The sequence below is a fragment of the Meles meles genome, chromosome 17 (assembly GCF_922984935.1).
Source record: "Meles meles chromosome 17, mMelMel3.1 paternal haplotype, whole genome shotgun sequence".
Classification (NCBI taxonomy): Eukaryota; Metazoa; Chordata; class Mammalia; order Carnivora; family Mustelidae; genus Meles; species Meles meles.
In genome coordinates, this window is record NC_060082.1 from 26460426 (window position 1) to 26486197 (window position 25772).

General features: G+C 41.8%; 1 protein-coding gene across 6 annotated transcripts in view; it reads right to left on the reverse strand.

The window, feature by feature from the left end:
- Positions 1-3240: 3240 nt before the first annotated feature.
- Positions 3241-25772, reverse strand: part of MDM4 (MDM4 regulator of p53) — a 46811-nt gene continuing 24279 nt past the window's right edge. Inside the window, exons 5-11 of one of the 6 annotated variants that reach the window (XM_045982389.1) lie at positions 24690-24745; positions 19920-19987; positions 19085-19184; positions 16335-16495; positions 14743-14892; positions 12643-12723; positions 3241-10701 (exon numbers count right to left, since the gene is read on the reverse strand). In XM_045982389.1, coding sequence (XP_045838345.1) covers positions 10126-10701; positions 12643-12723; positions 14743-14892; positions 16335-16495; positions 19085-19184; positions 19920-19987; positions 24690-24745 — 1192 coding nt within the window. In that variant the 3' untranslated portion in view covers positions 3241-10125. Of the gene's footprint in view, positions 10702-12642; positions 12724-14742; positions 14893-16334; positions 16496-19084; positions 19185-19919; positions 19988-22752; positions 22889-24689; positions 24746-25772 lie in introns of those variants that run through there. The other 5 variants (XR_006815510.1, XM_045982392.1, XM_045982391.1 and 2 more) reach the window with 5 other exon arrangements.

Consider the following 25772-nt stretch of genomic DNA (forward strand, 5'->3'; position numbering starts at 1 on the left):
TGGCTGCAGATATTTCTGTCATCTTGAGTAGAGGCCAGGGATGTCACAGTGCGCAGGACACTCCCCGCCCCCCAACAGAAAATTTCCCAGCCCCCAGCGTCAATAGTGCTGAGGCTGAGGAGCCCCAGGCCAGGGACAGGGCGTGTCCAGCAATGGCCTTGCAGGTTTCCCTGGTCCGTTCTCTCCCATTCCCCAGAGTTCCCACTTCACACCCTCTCCATTCTCTTCAAACTCTCATCCCAACTGCCTCCTCCCTCAGACTCCACTCTCTCCCTCCCTGCTTTCAACTACACTGAACTTTCCAGTCTTCCAGATGCCATGAGCTCCTCACCTAAAAGCCCTCGCACACCAGCTCTTATCTCGACGCTCCCCCTCTCTCAACTCCCATCCTCCCTTGAGCTTTCAGCTTCTCGTCTTTTCCAGGAGGCTGGTCGGTCAACCCTTGACTAGATGGGGCCCCTCTTCTCCATTTCCCACAGCGGCACATCCTAACAGAACACACACCACACTAATACTATGTGTTTCAACTGGCCAGTTTCCCTAAGCCACGAGAGCGAGGACCGCCTTCCTCATCCTCGCCACCCCTGACTTCTCCCCTTCCCTCACAGCCCCAGTGACTCATTCAGGAAGTGAGTCCCTTATGCCTGGGTTTCCCTCAAATCCATGCACTTTTTTTTTTTTTTAAGATTTTATCCATTTATTTGACAGAGACACAGCGAGAGAGGGAACACAAGCAAGGGGAGTGGGAGAGGGAGAAGCAGGCCTCCCGCCAAGCAGGGAGCCCGATGCGGGGCTCAATCCCACGACCCTGGGATCATGACCTGAGCCGAAGGCAGACGCTGAATGACTGAGTCACTCAGGCGCCCCAAATCCGTGCACCTCTTTTGGGCTTTTGTCTCAGACACAATAGTTTTAGCCACTGACTGATTCTGTGACTCTTAATTCCCTTGGACATGTTTAGTTCCTCTAAGCCTTAAATACCCTATGGGATAATAAATGCCAGGTCAGCACTACTAAGCGTCTAGTCAATGTTACCTACTATTATTTTTCCAGGCCCACGGCCATCGCCTCAGGAATATCACTGTTTCTAGCCCAGATTGCTGCCACAACCTGTTATCCTTGCTTCTAGTCTGGCCAGCGCTCTAGTCTAGTCTAACAATGCATGCGGCCAGAATCTTCCAAAAATGCAAATGAGATCACGTCCCCCACCTGCTTAAAATCCTCTGATGGCTCTGCACCGCCTTCAGGGTAAGGCTCGAACTCCCTGGCCTGGCACAGCACACCTTCATCCTCTAGCCGCTCAGACACTCCCGTGCCTTCTCGTCCCTTCTCGGGCCACACCCCTTGCTCCAGTCCCACGGAACAACGTTCACAAACAAGCCCGGCTCTCACCGGTAGTTCTCTCACCGCTGCTTCCTCGGTCCGTGTGGAAACTGCCAGATGTCCCCAGGTCCGCAATTAAGACTATAGGCAACTTGAGGGAGCTTCCTAATTCTCCGTGCTGGTGCCGCTGCCGAGCAGGATCTGGCTCCCAGGAACACCAAATAATAAGCCACACTGAAAGGAACTCCCATACTTTATTTCAAAGAGGAAAGAAAGCAAATGAGTTTCGCGTTGGGAAGGTATGTCGTGAGATGATCCCCGTATCCCGAATCCTGTAATGACCTGAAATCTTCCTAATAGCACTAATTTCCTTTTTAGGGAACGGATTTGTGCACATTCTGGCAAACAAGCACCAACTAGGCATTTGTCTGCTGGAGACAATTTAAATCAGTTGCTAGATTCAGCTCGCCTTCCTCTGGCCTCAAGACTATATTCAACAATGGGGCGCCTGGGTGGCTCAGTGGGTTAAGGCCTCTGCCTGGGATCGAACCCCACATCGGGCTCTCTGCTCAGCAGGGAGCCTGCTTCCTCCTCTCCCTCTGCCTGTCTCTGCCTACTTGTGATCTCTGTCAAATAAATAAAATCTTAAAAAAAAAAAAAAAAAAAGACTACATTCAACAATGATGAAGCTACAGGACCAGGACTCAAGATGGGTAGGGAGCAAAACCCCGAAACCCAAACATGTTATGCGGCTGGTATCATTACAAAGTACCTTAAAGAGGTCCCAAAACGTGTCAAGGGTTGTGTGGACACAGAAACTGGCTTCACCTTTGGCTCTAATGCTCTTGTTTTGTTTTCATTTTAAAATGCTATCCCTGTAAAAAAAATAAAAAAAATAAAAATAAAAAAAAATCTTAAAATGCTATCCCTGGTATTTCCATGTCACATCCACCCCCTCCCCCCACCCCAGGAGCTCCTCATTCAGGTGTATACAACAGCCCTCTGGGTCAGCCAGCCTATGCAGGGCGCCCCCCAGTCCAGCAGTGTGGCCCCGTCTGCACCCACCCTGCAGGGGCATCGAGCTCAACTGTTTCACTCACCTGAACGGTCCTAGCTGTTCGAACCTGACCTTTTGAAAATGTGGGCTAGCAAGCTCTTTGTGGCCAAGGTTTCTTCAGTATCCCTCCAAGGAACAGAACCTGAGGGCCACAGACCAGCGGCCGCCATGAGGCTCGTCAGAGCGAATGTACAATGTTGTGCTTTTGTAGATCTGGTAAGCTCATGAGCTTTTCAGGGAGGGCCGTCATCCTCCTCCCAATTTAAGAACCACTGCTGGAGGCCTCGGCAGAAGTGAGGCAGGTAAGTGATTAACGTGTACTTTGTGACAAAGCCTCCATATACCCCGTGAACTAGACCCAATTTAAAACACAAACTAGAACCCTGCACCTAGCAGCTCTGTGTGTCAGCTCAACAGAGGCAAATCTGTTTTCTTGCCCTTTGAAGTCTCTCCAGCAAGAAAGGTGAACAAAATGATAGCCCCGTGGGCTCAAGAGTTCAGTACAGACTTGTGCCTAGAGAGAAGGCTCGCCTTAAATCACTCTAGACATGCACGTACGATAGTCTCTAATTCTCAAGTGCTCTAGTTGGGGAAATTCCACTTGGCCTACCTAGCTAGCTCAAGGTTAAAAAACATTCTGCGAAGTCTTGAGGTTCCCTTCAGGACTGGAAACCTAGAAATGAAATACAACACTCTAACAGGTGACTGGAGGAAAATATCAAAAGTTGCTGTTGATTTTAAGTATGTAACTTCTTTTGCAAAATCTATTCTCTGTCCCCAAACCAGACTACAGATTATGCATAAAAAACAGAAAGTGAGATTTTGCGATATACAAATTTCCCCAATCATGACACAAGACGGCAAAATGAAAAATATTTAATACACAAGAAAGCACAACAGAATCAAAAGGTATTAAAAGCATTACATAGTGCAAAACCCAGAAAGATACAGAGCCATTAATTTATTGGTGCTTAAAAGGACTAGGCAAAAAAACACATGAAAATGTCTCCTTTCCTCCTTTATTGAGCTGGGCCACTACTCAAAAGGTTACCCGACATTGCTTTTTTCTGTCCACTTTATGAAACCACATTTGCTACATGCTGATTACGCTCACCTGACCAGGTATGTTATTTGGAAAATCGCTTGTTTCCTGTGTATTGGCAGTGCATTTTAGGCCACCTACTCAAGTGCAAGTAGAACATTTTTGTCCCTCCAGACCACAGAGCAGCTGTATCTACTCTCCAAATCTACACACACTTCTCTCAGAACCTAGAGACAGAACTCTTTCTTAGTCAGGAGCTTCAGACCAAGGAAAGGCTGGATGAGTCGGAGGCGCACGTACGAGGAGGCCACGTAGGCCCTGCTAGGCAGGCACTAAGGGGAGCTTGCGCTCAGCTTCCAGGACATGAGGTATTCTGAATATATACCCCCGAGAGCGGTCTAACCATTTCCAACACATCATGCAAGGCAATGTTATCTAGGTTGAGCTGCTCTAGCATCCTTAATCTCCGTAACAAACGATGAGGTAGAAAGGGCAGTATGTGTGTTAACAGATGAAAAAAATGAGGCTTAAAAAGGGGACAATTAGGACTGCAGCTGGTGAAGGATCTTACTCCTTATCTCTATCCCAAAAGCACTTACCAGTGCTTGCCTGTAGATGAAGGACAGAGTCCTACCCAGAGGCTGCTCACAATTACTACCTTGCCAAGTACCGAGGAGGCCAGACACATTTCACTCCCCTTTCAAAACGTTTTGTTATTTCTTAAAGGAGGAAAGAAAAAAACCAAAGGAGCCGTTTTGATTATTTTGAAAGGAAGGGAAAAAACGAGGCAAATCATAGGGGGAAGGCTGGACTCAGTTTCTTAGTGCTGAGACAACAGGAGAGCTCATTCCCCTGCTGCCCCATCATGGACACAAAGGAAGTCGCAACTGCAAGCCTCGACTACAAGTGTTTTTTTGGTTTTTTTTTGTTTTGTTTTGTTTTTTAAAGATTTTATTTATTTGACAGAGATCACAAGTAGGCAAGGAGGCAGGCAGAGAGAGAAGGGGGAGGAAGCAGGATCCCTGCTGAGCAGAGAGCCCGATGTGGGGCTCGATTCCAGGACCCTGGAATCATGACCTGAGCCGAAGGCAGAGGCTTATTAACCCACTGAGCCACCCAGGCGCCCCAACAAGTTTTTTATTAGACAGTGGCTCTGATTTCACAGCTTCCCTTCCTTACTGCTAGAATCCACCACCTACCCCTGGCGAAGAAATATTCCCCAGAACTGACGGGAAAAGAGGAACCTTATCTAAATATACAGTCGTTCCAACCGTCTGGGGGGTGATACAGAAAGCCTTTGGTATAAAAGCAATATCCCAAAGTAGACCACTTTGAACTCTGAGGAAAAAAGAGCAACAGTAAGGGAAGAAGGAAGGAGAAGGGTATGACATCAAAGTAGTTACTGTTAAAAAAAAAAAATGCCTTGAGATAAGACATCAGGTGCTCTAATAAATTGTCGGTATCATAGTGATAATGTCCATTTTCAAAAGAGCGTGTGCCAAGTCATAGCAAGAACTCTGAGAAAAGAATTGCTCTGACAGCACTATTTGACCCTTTTTAAAATTCTTGATCCATTCTCGCCCAAGAAATGAGGACTCTTGCTCGCTGTCCTATGCTTCCAGAAGACACGAGCAAAGGATCCTGGGTAGAGGAAAACCGTGTGCAGCAGCGGCAGCAGCGGCGGCAGCCTGGACCTCAGATAAGCAACCAACGAGGACCAGCTACCACTATCTGCAGACACACAAACCTGCCACATTTTCAGTCATCCGAAAGCCTCTGACAGAGGGACTGTAAACCCAACGGTTTCCCTTTGACAATGCCACATCCGCCAATAATGGCGCTACTTGGGATTGCACACTCCTACCGAAAGATCTCAGAATGCTTGGGGGACACCCTCCCACAGGAGAGAAGAGATCGGTGGCTCCTATAAAGGAAGAATGTAGCCATGGCGACTGAGGGAAGCGCCGTCCACGGACAGGGTGTCGCAAAGCAATCTGGAAAAACTGTCCCCAGATTGGGTCAGGGAGTCACCTCAACCACTACCTCAGACACTCACTTCCAGTTTAGCTTTAGGTCCTCAGTCTCTCTCCTCAGATGCTAACCTACGACTCCCCTCATCACCCTCTGGGAGATGCTCAGCATAGCCTATGGCAGTGCGAAATCTAGACACTTGTAAACATTGTACGTTTCACTTTTGGCACAGGGGAGAGCTTATAAGTTCTTTACCTCTGAAGTGAAGATTCGAAACACAGCGAGTTCCTATTTTGTATCCACTTTCAGGAAAGGCATTAGGCATTGGCAGTCTTAATATTCTATGTACATACTTATATACGCATGAATGAAGAGAATCATCAAACTAAATTCTTGAGAACATCCACCAACAATATAAGTAGACACTTGGCTAAATGGAAAACAATGGCTTCACAGTATCTAAAGGCATACTTTCAGGTCATATGACTCTGTGTGGGGGGGAAAAACCCAAATATCTGGTTAACAAATGTCCTCCTCAGAGAACCAAGAGATAACAGTCCAACAGCTCTGTAGAACCCAAGATCTAACATTCACCAATTTCTAACATTCTAACCAATTTCTAAATTCACCAATTTCTCATCAAAGACTGTTCAAAGGAGTCAACAACGCACTGAATTGACATTTTTTTTAAATGCCACAGATTATCCTGACCTTTAAAAATAAAATGTTTACAAATGACCCACAAAGCATTATATACACCTAAATATACATAAATTATTATTAAAACACAATCACGTTATTTCAAGTGCTTGGCAGTGATCCCACCTGTATTAGCAAAGTTCATGGTAGTTTGTAGGCTGGCCTGGCTGACGCTGATCCATTGTTCAAGCCTAGGATTGCTACCCTTTGACATTCCGTAGGTGGACTCTGGGGAAATGGTATCTGAAGGCTTGGTCTTAAGATTTTTATAAAGTCTGATTTAAGTATCTGATACAAAAATATAGCGAATATTCTAGAAATACACGGCTTCTGAGGATATGTTCATTGTTTTTGCAGTGAACTTTTTGTCCAGGATAACATGATCATAAATATTAAAGAATAATTAAAGTAAGAAATTGTGCACTGGGGCCCCTGGCTGGCTCAGTCACTAGAGAGTGTGCGATGCCTGATCACAAACCCTACGTTGAGGGTTGAGATAACTTAAAAAAAAAAAAAAGAAAGAAAAGTAAAGAATCTAGCACTAATGTGGGATGATCTCCTTAATCCTAAGTCTATAGCATGATACAGCAGAAACAGTCAACTCTTCGGATACCTATTTGAACGGAGCCTTTCCTCACGATCAAGATTTCAACTCAAGCAGCTGAGAATGGAAGAGAAAAGGAGACAGATCAGACGGGCTGCTGGAAAAGAGGAGCAAAGTAAACCTGTCTCCAGAAACCAGAGCCCTGGTTAATAACTAAAAGGTAACGGTAGTGTGGAGAAAGCAAGAGTTTATCTTGTAGAAGTAAAACCATGAAGACTTCACATACAAATCATGGGTTACTTTCATGGCAGTGAGTAAAATACATCTGTACCGCAGTGGCCTTGAAAAAGAACAAAATCAAAGAGGAATCAAGATGGTGTAAAGTCTCTTGCGGGTAAAGAATTGCTCTGATAGCACTATTTGGCTCTTTGTAGGATCCTCGACCCATTCTACCGCAAGAAATGCAGAATCCTCCTTGCTGTCCCACACTCCCAGGAAACACAAAGGAAGGATCCTGGGTGAAGGAAAACGATGGGCAGCGGCAGCCTGACCTGGGCCTCAGATAAGCAAAGGACTATCAGCTCTTTCTCTGTGACAGCTGCAGTCACTCACAGGGCTCTTGCTAGAGGGACAGTAAACCCAAGTATTGGTTTATTCTAAATTCGCAGCTCAAACACGCAGCTTGGGATCTCCTAAGCAAAAATTTAGTGGTAACGGGAACAGTAAAAAACTCAGCTGAGCAAGGGGGAGAAGAAGGAAAGCTGAGCAGCAGAAGAGGATCCTGTGACAGGGGAGGATGTACCTAAATGAGCACCAAATATCCACAGAGGCAAATAAAATTTTTAAAATTTTTTCTTAAGTTTTCTAAAAAAAAAAAAAACAAAAACAAAACACCTGCAGCTTTATGTAAGAAGAATCAGAGGGCACAAGTGGACATCCCCTACTCTCCCTGTCCCTCTTTTAGGTCAGAACCTGCAAAAGCTCCTAACTGGCAAAAATCAGACAAAATTGAGGACCATCACACTATTCTGAAGAGAGGAGCACTACGGAGAACATAGGGAAGACAGACATTTAACTTGTTCATTCACTATGCCTAACAAAACAATGCGGTCCAAGGACCCATTCTGCTTCGAGGGGAAAACCCTTGTCCCTGATACTTAGAGAGAGAGCAAGAGACCTGGGCTTCCTTCCCTGAAAAGGAACAATACTGGAGAAAGGGGTTCAGGTTCCTCTGCACCTTCATCTGTCCTCTCCCTGTGGGAGGAGTAACTTATCTGATTATATCTGACATTTCCTGGGGCAAATAATACAGTATATGTTAATTTAAAAAAAGAAAGAAAGAAAAAGGTAGATATTCAATTGGCCTTTTCTCTTCGGGAAGAAAGTGTTAATAGGGAAGTCTTACTTTGGCTGTAAGTCACATTCTGCAAAAGATTTCAATGATTAGCACCTTGAATCCAAATTCCACAAGCATCACCCTTCAAATATTTTAACAAATAATGAGAAGAAAGTGAGCATGGTTTTGGGACTTAACTACAAGTGACTTGGGTTCTAGTAACGGCAGCATCACTAGCTTTGACTCTCGGCTGTCGTTTAACCTTTTAGCCTCAAGTGCAAAATAAAAGGGGCTGGGTTTAAGAGTGCATTCTAGTTTTAAACTTCTAGAACTTTTAACAAAACTCCCCCTCAAGAAATCAAACAAGATGCTAAAAGCAATCTTGTTTGTTCTACTTCTTGTAACTGGAAAACCCTTTTCTAAGGCAGGGCTTCCCAAAGTGCGGTCTGTGGACCACTTATCCAGCTTCCAGAACACACGTTCTAATGGAAAGAAACCCCTTCGTGGAGGGGAAATGGTACTACTGTTTGAATTCAGCTTTTTTTTCTTTTTCTTTTTTTTTTTTTAACTTGGGTTTTTCTTAACAAGCAACCCAGGTGATTTTTATGATCCGTAAATTTGTTAATTCCAGTAGGCTATGGTCTTCAAAATCTTATATGCAAACCCCTGAGCATACATCGAGATTTTTTCAATGGGGAAGGCAGACAGGGATATATATAAGGACAGCAGCTTAAAGATCTTCAATTTCTATATGCATTGCCCCAAGATTTATGTGCTCATATAAGGCTCCTTCAGACCTAACATTTTTAATTATTTTCATTTTCACAACTGCCATACTCTGTATGTCCAAAAAAAGGCTGACTCACACCCATCTAGAATCTTACTACTGGGCATTGCCTCAGATTGTAAAAAACCTCTATAGGCGTCAAACAAAAGAACAACAATGAGAAAAAAAAAAAAAAAAAAAAGCCAGAGAATTTTCAAGGGACAATGAGGACAGAGTAAAGTAAAGAGATTAAAAAGTCTGTACCTCATCTATCTTAGAACTGTAACTGAAAAGGTTGTGCCAGAAATGTGTTAATGCTTTTATTTGAATCAAAGTCAAACATTTTCTGACTGAAAATGGAATCTGATTTGGTTGGTGAGTTTTAAAACGAGAGCAGGCTTTGCTACTTTATATGACAGGACTTTTCCTATAAATTTAATCAGCTAAATCTACAACTCCAAGACTTTGAGAAAAATATTTTTAAGGTACATATACAATATACTGGATAGGGTATATCCTTTGTTAAGTACTTAAATTTATTTTTAAAGTTTAGATGTCACATTAAACATGTGCAAAAGGAAAACTACCTTAGAATGAGAGCCATAAAATGGAGGAGAAACTGGCTGGGAAGGGTTACAAGGGACAGAAACCGTCCCCTTGGAGTAGCTTGTTTTAGGTTGGGTACTCAGGTGTCTACAACTCGTATCTGTTTGCTAATCATATCCTAAGGTGTAAAATGTGCAAAAGGTTACATATAGTTTTTCAAAATTCTTTCAGGGATATGTTAGCAAAAATGCTCAGCACTCTAGGCACACATGGAAGCAATCTCTTGTTTTTCAAGACTTTTCTTTGGGCTTATCCAAACTGTGTGGGCTGATTGCAACCATAAAGCGATTTACAGCATTTCACAACCAGACTAATCAAATTACTTGTTTGGTTTTTTTTTTTTTTTTCACTGTTAGCTCTAATACTTTTCTAACAGCCACCTTGCATCTGGGTGCCTAAAACCATTCCCTAAGAGAAAAAAAGGCTAGGGAATAAAATTAACTGAAGAAAGAGTAAATCTTCAAGTAACTCAGTAAGTGAATGAATTAAAGTACTTTTGTTTGTACTGGCAGTTGCTTTTCCCAGATCCTCATCTTTAGAGAGAGAATGAAGTGGTTAACGTATCTTTTCATGTTAATGGGAGTCCGTCCCCCAAACTGATAATCTAGTTCTAAATAACTCACTGTCAAATTCCCTCTACGTGTAGAAGCAAAAATGTGACAGAGATGTTTACATAAATAAATAAACAGATACAGAGCGTTACGCTGAGTAGAGATGCTCAATACTGACATTTAATACACACCTGGCCCTGTTAATATTTCTCTCCGATTCACTGAGTCAGCTACGCTATGAAAACCTTAATCACCAACTGAATCTCTTTCTTGCATATAGGGCAGGAAGCCCCAGCCTTCTTTAATCTTCTGGCACAGTGAAAACAAGTAACAAGATGCCCTGTCCTCCCATGAATAATGTTCCCGTCTCGTGGTCTCTTCTCGCACAGACTACATGGCTTCAAGAGATTCCGGCAATCCTCCATGTTTTCTGTATCTGTTCTCTGTTCAAAAAGGTTATCTGATTGCTCTCCCACACTTGATATTGTTTCTTGGCTTTCCGAACTGTGGGCCAAATCCAAGAATTCCACCGAGTTGCAGGGATCAAAAAGTCGGGGTTTTTTTTCTTCCTTTGTACATACATCTTTAGGTCTCACAACCGGAGCTGATATGGTTCTTCGGCAATCGGGGACATCGATTCCTTCATTTTCCTTCTTTTCAGGTATGGCAGTGATATCAGACGTGGAGAGAGAATGGGTTAACTTAGAACAATCCGAATACCAATCTTTCCTCAACGCCCAGCAACGAAAACAGTACCTCTTGCTTGGAGAATTAAATTTCTTGCACTCAGTACACTGCCACTCATCCTACAACGACAAGTGCGGCCAATTAATACTCACACAGTGGCGAACACGCAGCTCAGAAAAAGGGAGAGTGGGCCACATCTCATTATCTCACCAAGCCAGGGAGAGTCCAGACATTCCACGTGAGCGGTCTAGCCTCACATCTGAACACATTCCACATCCACACGTAAGAAAGTCTACATAAGTTTTATGATGATGGTGACGCAATTGGCATTTCAAGTCAGAATTTGATACAGCTATCTTTAAGAAAGTTAATTCATTATTTTGGCTTTCTATCTAGTCTGGGCGGAATTTACATTGCTTGGTTTTCCCTACTGCCTTCTTTTAAGTTCATTTCTCATTGTACAACGTATCTTTTACTAAGCGAAAGGCTAAGAATGAAGAAAAAATAACACTTGCATTCCTTCCCACCAATTAAGAAATGTTATAAAATCTGGCAAAAGGAAGCTTAAATTAAAATGAGGTTTGAAAATTACTGTATTACTCATGCTCTCTCCCTGGTCTCAGGATTAGAGGTCGTTTACCATATGCCTAAACCCTACCCTCTGAAAAATGAATGTTCTCGTCCATGAATGCTGCTAACTTTTTTCCTACTTCTCCATATTCAAATTAGGAGATACTAGAGTTCAATGAATTTTAAATGCCTTGCTTAATGCAAAGGTAGCTACTTGGAACAAGTCAAGAGTATTTAACGTGGATAATTGCCTGGCTTTGACAGGATCAATGATTTGACACAGGCAATCTTTACTACTTTCAGAATGAAGGCCGCACACTTCACATTTAGAAGGTATAATTCAACTGCCTAACCCAAGAGGCAGGGACATGACCATTTGTTAAACTGGGTGGTGTTCAGAGAGCGTCAAAACATTCTTGCCGGTTTAAGATCCTCAGATCTCATCTAAAATGCTATACGGAATCTCAGAGGGACTTCATAAACACTCGGAATTCATAACCGATGGTGTGTCATAATCTAACTGGCATCACTTTTTCTTTAGTAGTACATAAAATAATAGGGCTTATTAAATTAAATGGCGTCTCTGATTTGATGAAATACAGTCTATTGGCTTAATAGGTTTTCTGGGCCCAAGTAGCCACAGAAGTCTGACTAAGATGGAAACACTTATCTCTGCTATTTGTATTATGGTCAAGAACACTTAATGGACCAATATATTCCACTTTATTACTTAGCTACGCACAGATTATTTGCAATGCATTATCATAATGGTCAACAGTGGCAGGCTGGGAGTTGGGGGAGCCTCAATACCAGAGACAACCTCCAACTTTTCTATCCCCAAGCAGCAAACGATAAAATCCCCTCCCCTCTCCTTCCCCCCACCACCCTTCTTCCCAGCAGGTGAGCGGAGTGTAGCACTGGAAGAAAAATGGGGAACTAGCATGAAAAGAGAAAAGCAAAACTATGTCTGAGTCTACACCTCGGCTGTCACATTTGGTGACAAATCCACACCTGATACCTAACAACTTCCTACTCTATCTGCATTTACTAGCCCTCGTTAGTGTAAACCTAGGGGGAAATTGGGCCATTTCCCATTGGTTTGTTTTTAAGAAAGCAGTGAAAATGCGATCTTTATTTTTGACAAGGAATTTGAGATAGCTTACAGGTCTAGCTTCAGGATTATGGAGGGCTGTTTACTGGGGAAAGCAGTGTAGGAGTATTTTAAATAACTCCTGTGTGTCCACTGCATCATATCCAAAGAATTTTGTTAGCAGGAAGAAAGGCACACAGACGGGCATTTTAAGTCGCCCCTTTCAAGGTGGGGAGAGGATTAGGTCAACTCATCCTCCTCTTCTCCAAATTCCAATAAAAACCTCTAACAAGATATAAAGAAGCCAACATGTCTTAACACCAAGAAAAGCAAGACAGAAACGGGGGAAATGGCCTTCTTCAACACAAGGCTGAACGTTCACACTGAAAGCTACTCATACCTCAGAGGTAACTTCTACATCAGTATCGTCACTTAGGGACTTAGAGTCCTCAAGGTCATCATTTTTTCCCGCTTCAATCACCTGCGAGGGCAAAGACATCTCGTTAGTAAGGTTTACCTAGTTTAGATGAGGCTATAATCTGAGAGCAAGAGAGACAGAAGAGCTCTCATTTAAAGCTCACATTCTGCCTCCATCACTACCACTTGAAAAGAAAACGGCTTACTATGACGCTGTGCATGCCCAGCAGGCAGCTCAGTAGAAGAAATGACTGGAGAGTGCCCAGAAGGGCCACCAAATACAAGAGGGCACCCAAATGTATGACCTTAATGAAAATAAATAGGATCAGAGCAGAAAAGCTACAAATCATTAAATGTGGAAATTTTTTATCTTGAAAATTTAGGCAGACATTTGTAAGAGTAAGGACTGCATGAGAAAATGAAGTGAAAAGCATTACATAAAATAAGGAACTGAGATGTGAAGAATGAAAAGTAAATCTTGTATTCAAAAGTAAAACTAGTTATGTGCACTCTGGTTGTCCTATAAAAACATGCCCCTTGGGGCACATGGGTGGCTCAGTCAGATAAACGTCTGCCTTTAGCTCAGGTCATGATCCCAGAATCCTGGGATCGAGCCCCACATCGGGCTCCCTGCTCCTCAGGGAGTCTGCTTCTCCCTCTGCCCCTCACCCTGCTGTGCTCTCTCTTGCTCTAATAAATTAAAAATCTTAAAAAAAAAAAAATGGGGGCGCCTGGGTGGCTCAGTGGGTTAAAGCCTCTGCCTTCGGCTCAGGTCATGATCCCAGAGTCCTGGGATCGAGCCCCACATCGGGCTTTCTGCTCTGCAGGGAGCCTGCTTCCTCCTCTCTCTCTGCCTGCCTCTCTGCTTAGCTGTGATTTCTCTCTGTCAAATAAATAAAATATTAAAAAAAAAAAATGCCCATGGACCAGGAAACAGAAAGTCAAGAAATGTGGGATGTATCCTCTAAATTTTCAAATTCAGAATTGAAAATTCTAAAAATTGGGGCGCCTGGGTGGCTCAGTCATTAAGCGTCTGCCTTCGGTTCAGGTCATGATCCCAGGGTCCTGGATTTGAGCCCCACATCAGGCTCCTTGCTCAACGGGAAGCCTGCTTCTCCCTCTCCCCCTGCTTGTGTTCCCTTCTCTCTCTCTGTCAAATAAATAAAATCTTTTAAAAAATAAAATTTTAAAAATTAAAACCCTATTTTGTGATCTGGTAAATGGAATAAAATCAATTATGATTTAATTAGGAACCTCATTATGGCAACTTTCTCCCACAAGTTCAAGTATTTTAAGTTCCATGTCTCTCAATGGAAGTTTCCAAATGTCACCTCTGTCTTCATTCCAGCCACTTACAGTCCATTCTGATGCTATGCATACAACTAGTCTAGCAGGACCCAAGCATCAATCTGCCTATAAGCACACCAGGATATCCTTCAGGAATCCAAATTACTATGAAAATCCCTCAAATTAAGATGACTCTATTTAGATCTGTGTTTTGTTATATTTACTCAATAGATGTTTACTGAGAATCCTGTCAGTGTCAGGCATCAGAGCTGCAGTCCAGTCTCTTTTGAGACTTGAACACGTGCTTTTATGACTCTTGGTGTGCTCACACTGTGTGCATTCAGAGTTCTGACTCTCTCTCTTCTTCCCTCTTATTTAAACTCCAACTACGTAAGAAGAGCCCACCCGCCTACTTCCATTTAGATACGAATGACTGTGGAAGACACTGAGACATCCAAAAAGAATTTTTTCCCTGTAGGCTTCCACGGCCACTTAGAACTTTGCCTTGTTAGCAAAGCAAGGTCTCCAGAAGCAAAAAATCCACAGTGAGAGATTAGACAAGGAGAAAAGGGCAGCTTCTTGCTTCTAAGGAAGGAGTTTTACCCACACAGTCCTATTGTGAAGAAAGTGTTGGTTAATGTAATATGAACCTGAAAACTGAATAGAGGAAGACATTAGAAAATAAAAAGGGGGGATTATGTGACTCATCTGTGGTACCAAGGGACAGGACACCAGACCTGAACAGATTACACCATGTGCACGTAAATACAACCAACGTGAAATTTTCCAAACCTACCCTTTTGTCTCTCACTTTCCCTACTTCTTCACTTGTTTCTTCTGTGTCCGCAGCTTCAACTTTTATTCCCACACCAAACTGCTCTGACACAGACTCATTCAAAAACCACAGGTCATCTGTGGTGTCTGAAACAATGGCAGTACCTATATCCTAGTAGAAAAAAACAAATGTGAGTTTTCATAGTCAGAGGCTTATCGGTGACACTGAACCAACAGAAATGAACCCAAAACTCTATCTTCACACACCTCCAAAGAACAGCCAGCCTTTCTTCGACGGATATCTACTCATTCAACAGATATCTACTTGGCACCTACTACCTATGAACTAATGAGTGGATATAGGGAGCCTGGCAAGAAATTTTCTATTTTAACAGTAAATCGGGTATAACACCTAAGAAACGGTACCGAAAGCTTAAAAGCTAAAGACTCATAGTTGCTCAACTAAACAGAATCCATTCCCTAAAATTTCCTTTCCAAAGGTGGCACCCTGAGAACCTAGAAAACAATTCTATTAACTGTAATATATTACTTCCTTTATGGTCAAATAATGTTTACTGAGCGATTCCTGGGTGGCTCAGTCAGTTAAGCATCCAACTTTGGCTCAGGGCATGATCTCAAGATCATGAGACTGAGCCCCACATCTGGTTCTGCACTCAGCACAGAGTCTGCTTGAGATGTCTCTCTCCCTCTGCTCACTTGCTCTAAATAAATAAATAAATAAAATCTTTAAAAATAATAATGTTTATTGAAATATAAGAAATACTGATGGTAACTAAAATCTCCTGTCCTGAATAATGAGAAAGCCCTGGACTTACATTTCAGTAGGGGTAAAAAGGCAAGAGACACATAAACAAAATAGCATAACAGGTTTTCGAAGTGAGAAGTGAAAAAGAGAATATAAGTAAGACAAAGGAACAGAACGTTTACGGTTTGAATTAGGGTATCACACCAGAAGTAATAAAAGTCATTAAGAGTCTGGATATGTTTTGGATAAAGAGCTGAAAACCTGAATGCAGCATATGACAGAGAAAGAAATTGATACCATCCCTTTAGATTTGGCTGGAAGGACTGGATAGAAGGGAGATTCATGAAAAAGGAAAGGCTGTACAGGAATGTTTAGAAAAAATTAAAAATAAAACCAGAGCTCTGGTTTGAACACGTTCAAGGTCCAATCATCTAAGTGGAGGTGGTGAGCTGAGCACAGAAGCTGGGCATTTAGAGAAGAGGTCAGGGCTGCGGATACAGATTTGGGCAGCAGACGCACACAGATGGCGCGGAATGAGAATTCTTAAAGAATGCACTGTGTGGTGAAGAGTCACCAAGAATGTTACTCTTTCAAAAACAAAACGGGGGTGCCTGGGTGACTCAATCATTGGGCATCTGCCTTCAGCTCAGGTCATGATCCCAGGGTCCTGGGATGGAGTTCCGCATTGGGCTCCCTGCTCAGCAGAAAGCTTGCTCCTCCCTCTCCCACTCCCCCTGCTTATGTTCCCACTCCCGCTGTGTCTCTCTCTGTCAAATAAATAAATAAATAAAATCTTAAAAAAAAAAAACAAACAAAACAGAAAGTTCCTCTTCCAATGTGACATTTACCTGATTTGTCTGTAAATCAGTCGAGCCATTACTTCTAGGTGTATAGTTGCTCCTCAGGTTTCCTAAAAACCACCAAGGCAGCCCAGCTACATCCCACTCCTCAAACCCAAGGTCCAGCTTAGATGTCTCATCTTGGGTTAAGTTTTTTATGAAGTCTTCATCTATAGCAGTCAAACGGAAAGGACAGTAACTATGTACACAACACTAAGAATCAAAACTTGCTTTGTAACACTTATAATCTCTTTACAAGACAGGTCAAAAGAAATTTCTATAGCCAATAGATTGAAAGAAACAGAAATCAAATACTGCAGTCACAGGGCCCAGACCTCCTCTCAAATTCAAGCGTCGTTCATTAACAAGTAATGACACTAGAAGCAGGTGATCATTTATCAAGAAATCTAAACTCCGGGGCGCCTGGGTGGCTCAGTGGGTTAAGCCGCTGCCTTCGGCTCAGGTCATGATCTCCGGGTCCTGGGATCGAGCCCCGCATCGGGCTCTCTGCTCCGCGGGGAGCCTGCTTCCTCCTCTCTCTCTGCCTGCCTCTCTGCCTACTTGTGATCTCTCTCTCTGTCAAATAAATAAATAAAATCTTTTTAAAAAAAGAAAGAAATCTAAACTCCGGGGCGCCTGGGTGGCTCAGTGTGTTAAGCCTCTGCCTTCCGCTCAGGTCATGATCTCAGGGTCCTGGGATCGAGACCTGCATCAGGCTCTCTGCTTGGCAGGGAGCCTGCTTCCTCCTCTTTCTCTCTGCCTGCCTCTCTGCCTACTTGTAATTTCTCTCTGTCAAATAAATAAATAAAATCTTTAAAAAAAAAAAAAAAAGAAATCTAAACTCTGAAAACACCCAAACAATGACACCGTTCTAGGAGGATTTCAAAATGGTTATTTAGCGCCATGCTAAACATTCAGACCAGGGCAATAACCGAAGAGAGACTTGCTCTAGTACATGATGCCTGATGGCGGCTTGATCCATGGACTGCAACAGCGGCAGCAGAGGGCCGAACCTGAAGACAGAAGCAAGGAAGTCCAGACCGAATGGGCACTCACAAGGTTGTCAAGGCCATCTCACTGCTACATATTTAGGGATGTTTCTCAGGAGTTCACGTTCGGATGGCTAACAAGCATTATAAAACACCAATGTCCTTTCTGGATCAATGGGCTCTTCTGGAGTTACCTAAGATCTAGAAATATTGCAAACCCCAAACATAAGAAGGGGCCACATATTCCAAGTAAAAGATCTCGTGTCGTACACCCAAGTGCCATTCGAGGTGGTTACTAACATAAATTTGTTGCTACCACAACATCCCATCATCCAATCTTTTTTTGTTGTGCTCGCCTCTGTTCCTACTTTCTCACTCTCCGCTACCTCTTCCCGGTGCACCAGCCATCTCCATAGCAACCACGGGTGTTAAAATGTGTTGAAGTGCCCATGCTTGAAAACTTGCAATAAATTGGTCCCTGTCAGAACAAAGGATTACCTTATCTACTTACAAATTATGTTGAGCCCTGCCCATTAAGTTCGGGGGGAAATTTAGCTTTTTACTTACTCATTACTAGATAATCAAAACCCAAATTCCTGAGATGATGCCATATTAAAGTTATCCTCTTCTTTTCAAGCTCTCTAACAACCCATAAGGGCAATAGAAATATCCTTTCCACATATACAAAATCTGACCTTTCTACTTATACACTTTTCTGAAAATATTAAGCTCTTTATTCTCAAAATTTACAGCACAAACTACATACAGTCTCTTAAATAGGCTATTCTTACATTTCAAATAGCCTTTTGAGTAGCAAATAACCAAAGACCTACATTTAAAGAAAAAATTACACACTTAATACCATACAGACAGGAATAAGCTCCCAGGTGACTAGGCAGCTCAAAATTAGGTTGTATGATAAATGGATTCAATTTTTAACATTTAAAACAATTAGAGCAGGATCACATTCTGGGATGTTGCTAGAGGTCTAATCTGCCATTGCTCCAAGTACGAGCCAGTACCTAAACTAGAAACTATCATGTCATAAAAGGCTTGAATAATTTATGATTTTGTACACCTATACAGAAAAAATTTCAGGGGATACTTTATTAAGCAGAGCTTGGGGGAAACTTTCAAAATATCAATTAACTCATTTAACCTAACCATAGAATATCCAGTACAGATGGCAAAGATCTGAGGACTACCATCCAAGGGCAAAGGAAGGACCTACTAGCCTACCAAGAATGAGGGCTCATTCTTGGCTCTGACAGACTACATATACATCATCTTTGCAAACTCCAAAACTCTACAAAAATTAGCCTTCACCTGAAGCAGATAAATCAAAATAAGAAGCCTAACCAGACTGAATATATACAAGTATGTCAAGATTTAAAAGGCCAAGGCAGCTGACTAGGTAGCAAAATGATTTATCTGTAGTGATCTTCTATTAGTATGTAGCCAAAGGACAGGTCTCACCCCAGCAGCCCACCCCAGTAAACACAGGCTGCTAAAAGAGCACTACCATCTTCAAAGTTAACAACGGTCACTAGGGTAAAGAAAAAGTTTTTAGAAAAGAATGAGAAGGATGACATATGCCCCTCCTACTTCATATACAAAGAAAGTGCATTATTATTTTTTGAGTTGTCTGTAGAATGGTCTCAATTACAGCCAGTGCTAAATGTTGAATAAATCCCATTTCTAGAAGCCATCAACAAAAGGAAAAAAAAGAAAGAAAAAGTAAAAAATGTATAGCCTTAACCCAAAACTTACCTTCTCTAGAACTTCTGCATTTATGATGTGAGGTAGGCAGTGCAGGAATATTGCCTTCTTCTGTTCTTTTCCTGGAACTGGAACTTTCTTCTGCACTTTGCTGGAAAAAAAAAAAAGGGAAAGATGTCTGTCAGTGCCGTAAAAATGACTGAGACCCGGGGATGTAGCAGTTCCATCCTGGCTCACCAGTCAGCGTGCGGCACAATGGGTTACGCACAAGAAAGAGATCTCTGGAGTTCACAATAGTCATCAAATAAAGGCAACACCTCTCCTTAACTCACTGTGAGCAGCGCTAAGAGAATCCCAAACCTAGGGGGATAAAAAATCTCTGCACAAAAGGCCAAAATCTACTGTTAAAAACAGGCTATCAATGAAAAGCCTCTAGACTACAAAATTAGGCATAATTCAGAAAACATGAGAAACCCTCAGCATATACCAAGATGATCATAAAGTTTTCGCAGGTCTGAAGAAGCTTTAAGAATGGCCTGACAAGAACTTAATTGCAAAAAGCCTGCTAAAATCTAATAAAGCAGTTTTCTCAAACACCTATATATGGACACCATCACACACACAGGCATACACCAACCCCAAAGAAAATGCAGCTGGAGGAACTGAAGATCAGAAGTGCTACATCCCAAAGAAAAATTCAGAGACTGGAACTCTGTTATGGGCAGAACAGAGAAGTTTCACTCTGTCCCTGGTCTGTGAACTCCCAAGAACCTTTCTTATTAAATTCTTACCACATTCAGAGAAAGGTCTTGGGAGTCCAAGATCCATAGGTACAGAGAAGGGGCCACTCTGTACAACAAAAGAAGTCACCGTGTGGTGATTTTACCTTCAGTTGGTCTTGACTTGGAATATCCATACTGTGATCCTGTGCGAGAGCGAGAGTCTGAGCAGCATCTGGATAGCAAGTAAAACAAAAGGAAAACCTTCCCTGGTAATAACCATTCTTTCCACATAAAAAGGACCTCAGCAAACAACCCTGGAGCCAGGTTTGCTCCTTAAAGATGTACTTCTCCATGTTGGCTGGGCAAAGCTCTCATCCAAAAGGGAAAAATCAAAACTGATAAAAATGGCAAAGACCAAGACAGGCTTTGTTCAAAATGTATTACCAAAATGTAATCTGGGAGAAAATGAAAAATAACTAAAAAATGTTCATGGCAAACTTTCACATTTTTATATGAAAGTGATTCCAACCAAGAAATAATGGAGAGTATTTTTTATTATCTCTTCCCACAGATTTTTATTATCAAATCTGCCTAATTTATAAACAACAGCAAAAAAGTTTGGTCTTTTACTTTCAACTGTTAAAGTTATATAGAGTTATGAAATCTGAAAATCTGGAATTTTCCTCACTTGCTTCATAACACCATAGCACCTCGTGCAAACTTACATTCTAAAGCGTCAGTGATGATTTCCTGGTTTAAATTCCCAATACATGAATATGCAGTAGTTTTTTAATTAACAAGTTTTACTTTAAAAAAAAAAGTTTTATTTTTCCCAGTTACTATAAACATTTCCTAAGAAAGAAGGGAGAGCAGATAAAGTTTTTCTCAAAGCCAGTGAAAAGCAAAGAAAACAATAACCTGAGAGAAATTCTCAGATAGTCTGAGAGAAATGTATTTTGAGGACTTGGAAATTTTTCAAGCAGAACAGAAGATGAAAACTCAGCTACAGGAAAACGACAAACTGCAGAGAATTTAGTAACCTAGACCGCTCATTATATGAGGTTATATGTAACTGAAATGTTCCCAAGTAAGTCTACCAAGGGTTGGGTTCATTAGCTACTGGTTCATTAGCTACTATCAGGTCCAGAGATAAGACATTTATGGAGAACTTCATCCTCACGTTATAAAGGCTGCCAGGGAAAAGAATATGGATCCTCCAAGTGGTTTGATAATTCAGTTAGTTTGCACAAAGCAAACAATTTCAGAACTGTAACCTAAAGAGCGTGATTTCTACAAGCATTTTTATAGGTCAACGGAGAATACTGAGAAGTTCAAGAGACAGCATTTTCTGACCCCAGTGGTCTTCAAAGATCAACTAACGAGACAATGCAGATAAAGCATTTCTTTACTAAAGCAACTTGATATTGTCATTTATAGTTCTAACGCCTTCCTGTATCCTCCTCTGGTTAAAACATTTAGAAGCAGGGAGCCTGCGTGGCTCAATTCGTTGGGCATCTGCCTTCGACTAAGGTCATGATCACAAGGTCCTGGGACTGAACCCTAAGTCAGGCTCCCTGCTCAGTGGAGAATCTGCTTCTCCCTCTTCTCCTGGCCCTCCCCCCAACTAGTGAGTGAGCTCTCGCTCTCTCTCAAATGCCCTCTCTCAAATAAATAAGATCTTTTAAAAAATAAATGAAAATTTAGAAGCAAAAAGAAATTATCTGGGAAAACTACAATGTACAAAGGAATTTTAAAATAAATAAAGCCTGTCATTTATTTATCATTTGTCATGTTGGTATACATGTGGAGATTTGGACAAATGCCTGATAAAAGAACCACCTTTACTTTAAACAATGACATTTTCTCAACCATCAAAATAAAAGGTTTAACCCACTTGCGAAGGTGTACAACAGGTGATATAAAAAACATTTTTTTCATTTGTCCTTATAAATAAAACACAAGCAACCCAATTCATTCAGATCAACAGCGATAACCAACCACAAGCACCAAAGCAAGGGCAAGTCAAGAGCAGACAATCAAAAGTACTTTGGGGCAATATTCTGGTTTTGAACATCGTACCATGGTGATACAAGATGTTAGTTATCATTTGGAATCTGGGTAAAGAATATTTGGAAACCTTTATTTTATTTTTATTACTTTTTTCTAACTAAAATCATTTCAAAGTGATAAGAACAAACAAAATCTTTTAAACATTTCATGTTCAGAGAGATATGTGTTAAGAAAAATTAATTTTGGGCAAACTCTGTTATGACATCAATGTGTGGCACAATGAAAAGCCCAAGAACCAGTCAGTCAGAAATATCCGTTCTACCAATTATCAGTGGCACCTAATCTTGGACAAATCATTTCTTCTATTAAGAGCAAAAATCAAAGGGGCGCCTGGGTGGCTCAATTGTTAAGCGTCTGCCTTTGGCTCAGGTCATAATTCCAAGGTCCTGGAATCAAGCCCTGCACAGGGCTCCTTGCTTGGCAGGAAGCCTGCTTCTCCCTCTCCCACTCCCCCTGTCTGTGTTATCCTCTCTTGCTGTGTCTCTCTCTGTCAAATAAATAAATAAAATTGGGACGCCTCGGTGGCTCAGTTGTTAAGCATCTGCCTTCAGCTCGGTTCATGACCCCAGGGTCCTGGGATTGAGTCCCACATCGGGCTCCTTGCTCAGTGGGGAGCCTGCTTCTCCCTCTCCCACTCCCCCTGCTTGTGTTCCCTCTCTCGCTGTGTCTCCTCTTTCTGGCAAATAAATAAATAAAATCTTTAAAAAATAAATAAAATCTTTTTTTTTTTAAAGCAAAAATCAAAAACACAAACAAACAAAAAACCCCTCCGTTTCATCATCTCCAGACCTTCCTCATAGGGTTGTTGTGAGGATCAACTGAAATACTATCGAAATGTTCCTTTTTTTTTTTTAAGATTTTATTTATTTATTTGACAGAGAGAAATCACAAGTAGACAGAGAGGCAGGCAGAGAGAGAGAGAGAGGGAAGCAGGCTCACCGCTGAGCAGAGAGCCCGATGCGGGACTCGATCCCAGGACCCCGAGACCATGACCCGAGCCGAAGGCAGCGGCTCAACCCACTGAGCCACCCAGGCGCCACTCGAATAGATGGCATGTTAAATGCTGCAAGTGCAAGAGAAAGAGAGAGGAAAAGTGAGAATTAGACCCACTCGAGCTATCCAGAGAACAATCAGAAAACAAATTCTACTAAGAGTAGATCAGCAAATATAAAATCCTCTGTGTAGTTCAAGCCTGCAGTGAACATCCCAGGAAAGCCCTACTATTTCACAAGTGACTGAATTTCAATTAAGCGCTATATTATTTGCAAGGCCTTCCCTCTCAATAGAAATTTACAGCTGGGTAAAGTAGGCAAATGGCTCAATGAAGACAACAGGCTCCAAAATTCAATGTAAACTCAAAGACACATTTCACTACAAAAGCAGTCTCTCTGCTCTCACGTTAAATCACAAATCTTTATTAGGAATGGATTCTTTTCAATTATTTGTTTCACTAAACTACTGTAAGATAACCAATCTAAAAGAATCACAAACTTGGCTTTCTTTAAAGGATAAGGTTACCTAAAATCGAATTTGAAACTCACAAAAGGGCTTCACAGAGAAATGGGGGGGGGGGGGGAGTTTCATTATTTGGAAAGGAATAACAGATAGGGTTACATTTCAGTTATATCCAGTTTTCACTGATCTCTAACACACTACATTTCAGACCCCAGAGCAGTCCGCTTCCTGCACATACGGAATAAATTAAACCCAGAGGACAGTATTTAAAAGATATGGAATTGGGGCGCCTGGGTGGCTCAGTGGGTTAAGGCCTCTGCCTTCGGCTCAGGTCATGATCCCAGGGTCCTGGGATCGAGCCCCACATTGGGCTCTCTGCTAGGCAGGGAGCCTGCTTCCCTTCCTCTCTCTCTGCCTGTCTCTCTGCCTACTTGTGATCTCTCTCTCTGTCAAATAAATAAATAAAATCTTTAAAAGATATGGAATCAAGCAACAAACTGGCATTCATGTAACAGAAAGCTAAAACCATTAGGTGAAAGGTTCCTGGGGGACCCTGATAATAGATGGGTCAGAGGAACAGCACGTGGGCCCACAGAATCAACATCACTGAAAGAGGGACAAGTCGACCTTTACATGGCTCAGATGTGATGCAAAAGATGTGCAAAGCGCCACCTATGAATTCTCAGCAAAAAATTTAAACTTGAAACTATTCCAGCATTACTAGTTTAACGGAAATAAAAGAAACAAACATGTTAAACAACATCTCAAGGATACAATCTTGCAACCTCTAGAATGTGGGAAATTCTATAGGACAAAGGATCCATTTCTTCAACAAATAAATGACAGAAAAATAAAAGGAGGATTGTTTTATAAAGATACTTACAGGCATATCAACCAAACCCAATGTGTGGACTTGGTCTGGATCTTGATTTCAACAAGCCAAATGTAAAAGGCCTTTCTGGGATAACTGGGGGTAAACTATACACATACTGGCTATTGGGTAATATTATACACTTACTACTTATTTTATTAATAATAATTTTCTTGGGTGTTAGAATGACACTGCAGTTCTGTTTAAAGGAAAATGGTCCTTATCTGCTCAAGATTTTAAAAGTATATCCAGATGGAAAAAATGAATAAAATTGAGGAAAAAAATGTCCACATGAAGCAAACGTGGCAAATGTTAACAATGACTAAGTCTAAGAGATGGGCATTACACTAATCTATTTAGTGTATTTGAAATTTTCCACAATGAAGTTAACATCCTAATAACATTCTGCATGACAGGTATCCCTCCCAATCATGCCAATACAGCATTTCATTTCCATCTGAATCCTCCTTGTTTGCCCATCATTTGCCCCTTGAGCTCAAAGCTGTGATACAGGTTGAAGAAAGAGGATGTGACGTACCTGTAGTAGCAGAGGGTAAAGTGATAAGATTCTTTCTTAGCATATCATAGAGAGGGCTGTCAGAGACAAAAAAAAAAAAAAAAAACACACAAAAACAAAAACTTAATAACCCCATGGTTTTCCATTAAAATGTTACATGTCTATTTGGTACACGATCTTTCAACTTTCTCTGTAACACATGGAGAAGCAGAATGTTTTCCCCAGAATAGATTTGTTTGTAATTATTTAAATGTCAAGATACTCATGTCCAAGTGCTTGTGTTACTTTGCCCCCATTAAGACACTAATTAATTTACATTTTATTTAATTAGCTAACAGTAACACAAGATTTCCTTTGGAGACCATTCCTTCCCACTAGGAATTAAGTTTTACAATTTTAATTGGGGAAGGGGTGGAAGGGAGTCTAACCACAATAAGACAAAAAGAGCGCAGAAGAAACAGTCATTGCAAAGCTATAGAAAGAAAACAATGGCTTCTTAATTACTAATCAGCTTTTGACTCTGTAACAACCATATACACCCCCATGTGACTGGAGAAAGTCGCCCGACAGGTCAAAGAAGTTCTACTGTGATTCTTATGAAGCCCATCTTCGACCTCAAACCGGCCCGTGATGCTACATTTCGCTCATCAGCTCAGTCTTCCTCTCTGTAACAGCTGCTTCACAAAATTCTAACCCAGCCACACCAAGCTCCTCTTACCCAGGCCTTTGCACATGATGTTCAATCTGCCAGAAGTTCTCCAACCCCCTCCCAGAGCACTCCCACTCCTCACTCATCCTGCAGCTCTCGGCTCAAACAGCACTTCCTCAAGGAACCATACGTACCTCAACCAATAAGACCCTAAATCCCACCCCAATGCAGCTTCATGTACCTCTTGTCTCTAACTCTCACAGTGTAATTTACTACGGGTGGTGTGATAACCTGATGAAGACGGGGAAGAGCATCAACTGTCTCACCGCTCCTCAAACTCCACAGAATCTGAGATTGCTGTTCACAAACATGTTTTCAGGGCCTCACAGACTACCTGACATATGGAGACCCTTAAATATTGATTGACTAAAGGAATAAATAACCACTAATATCCT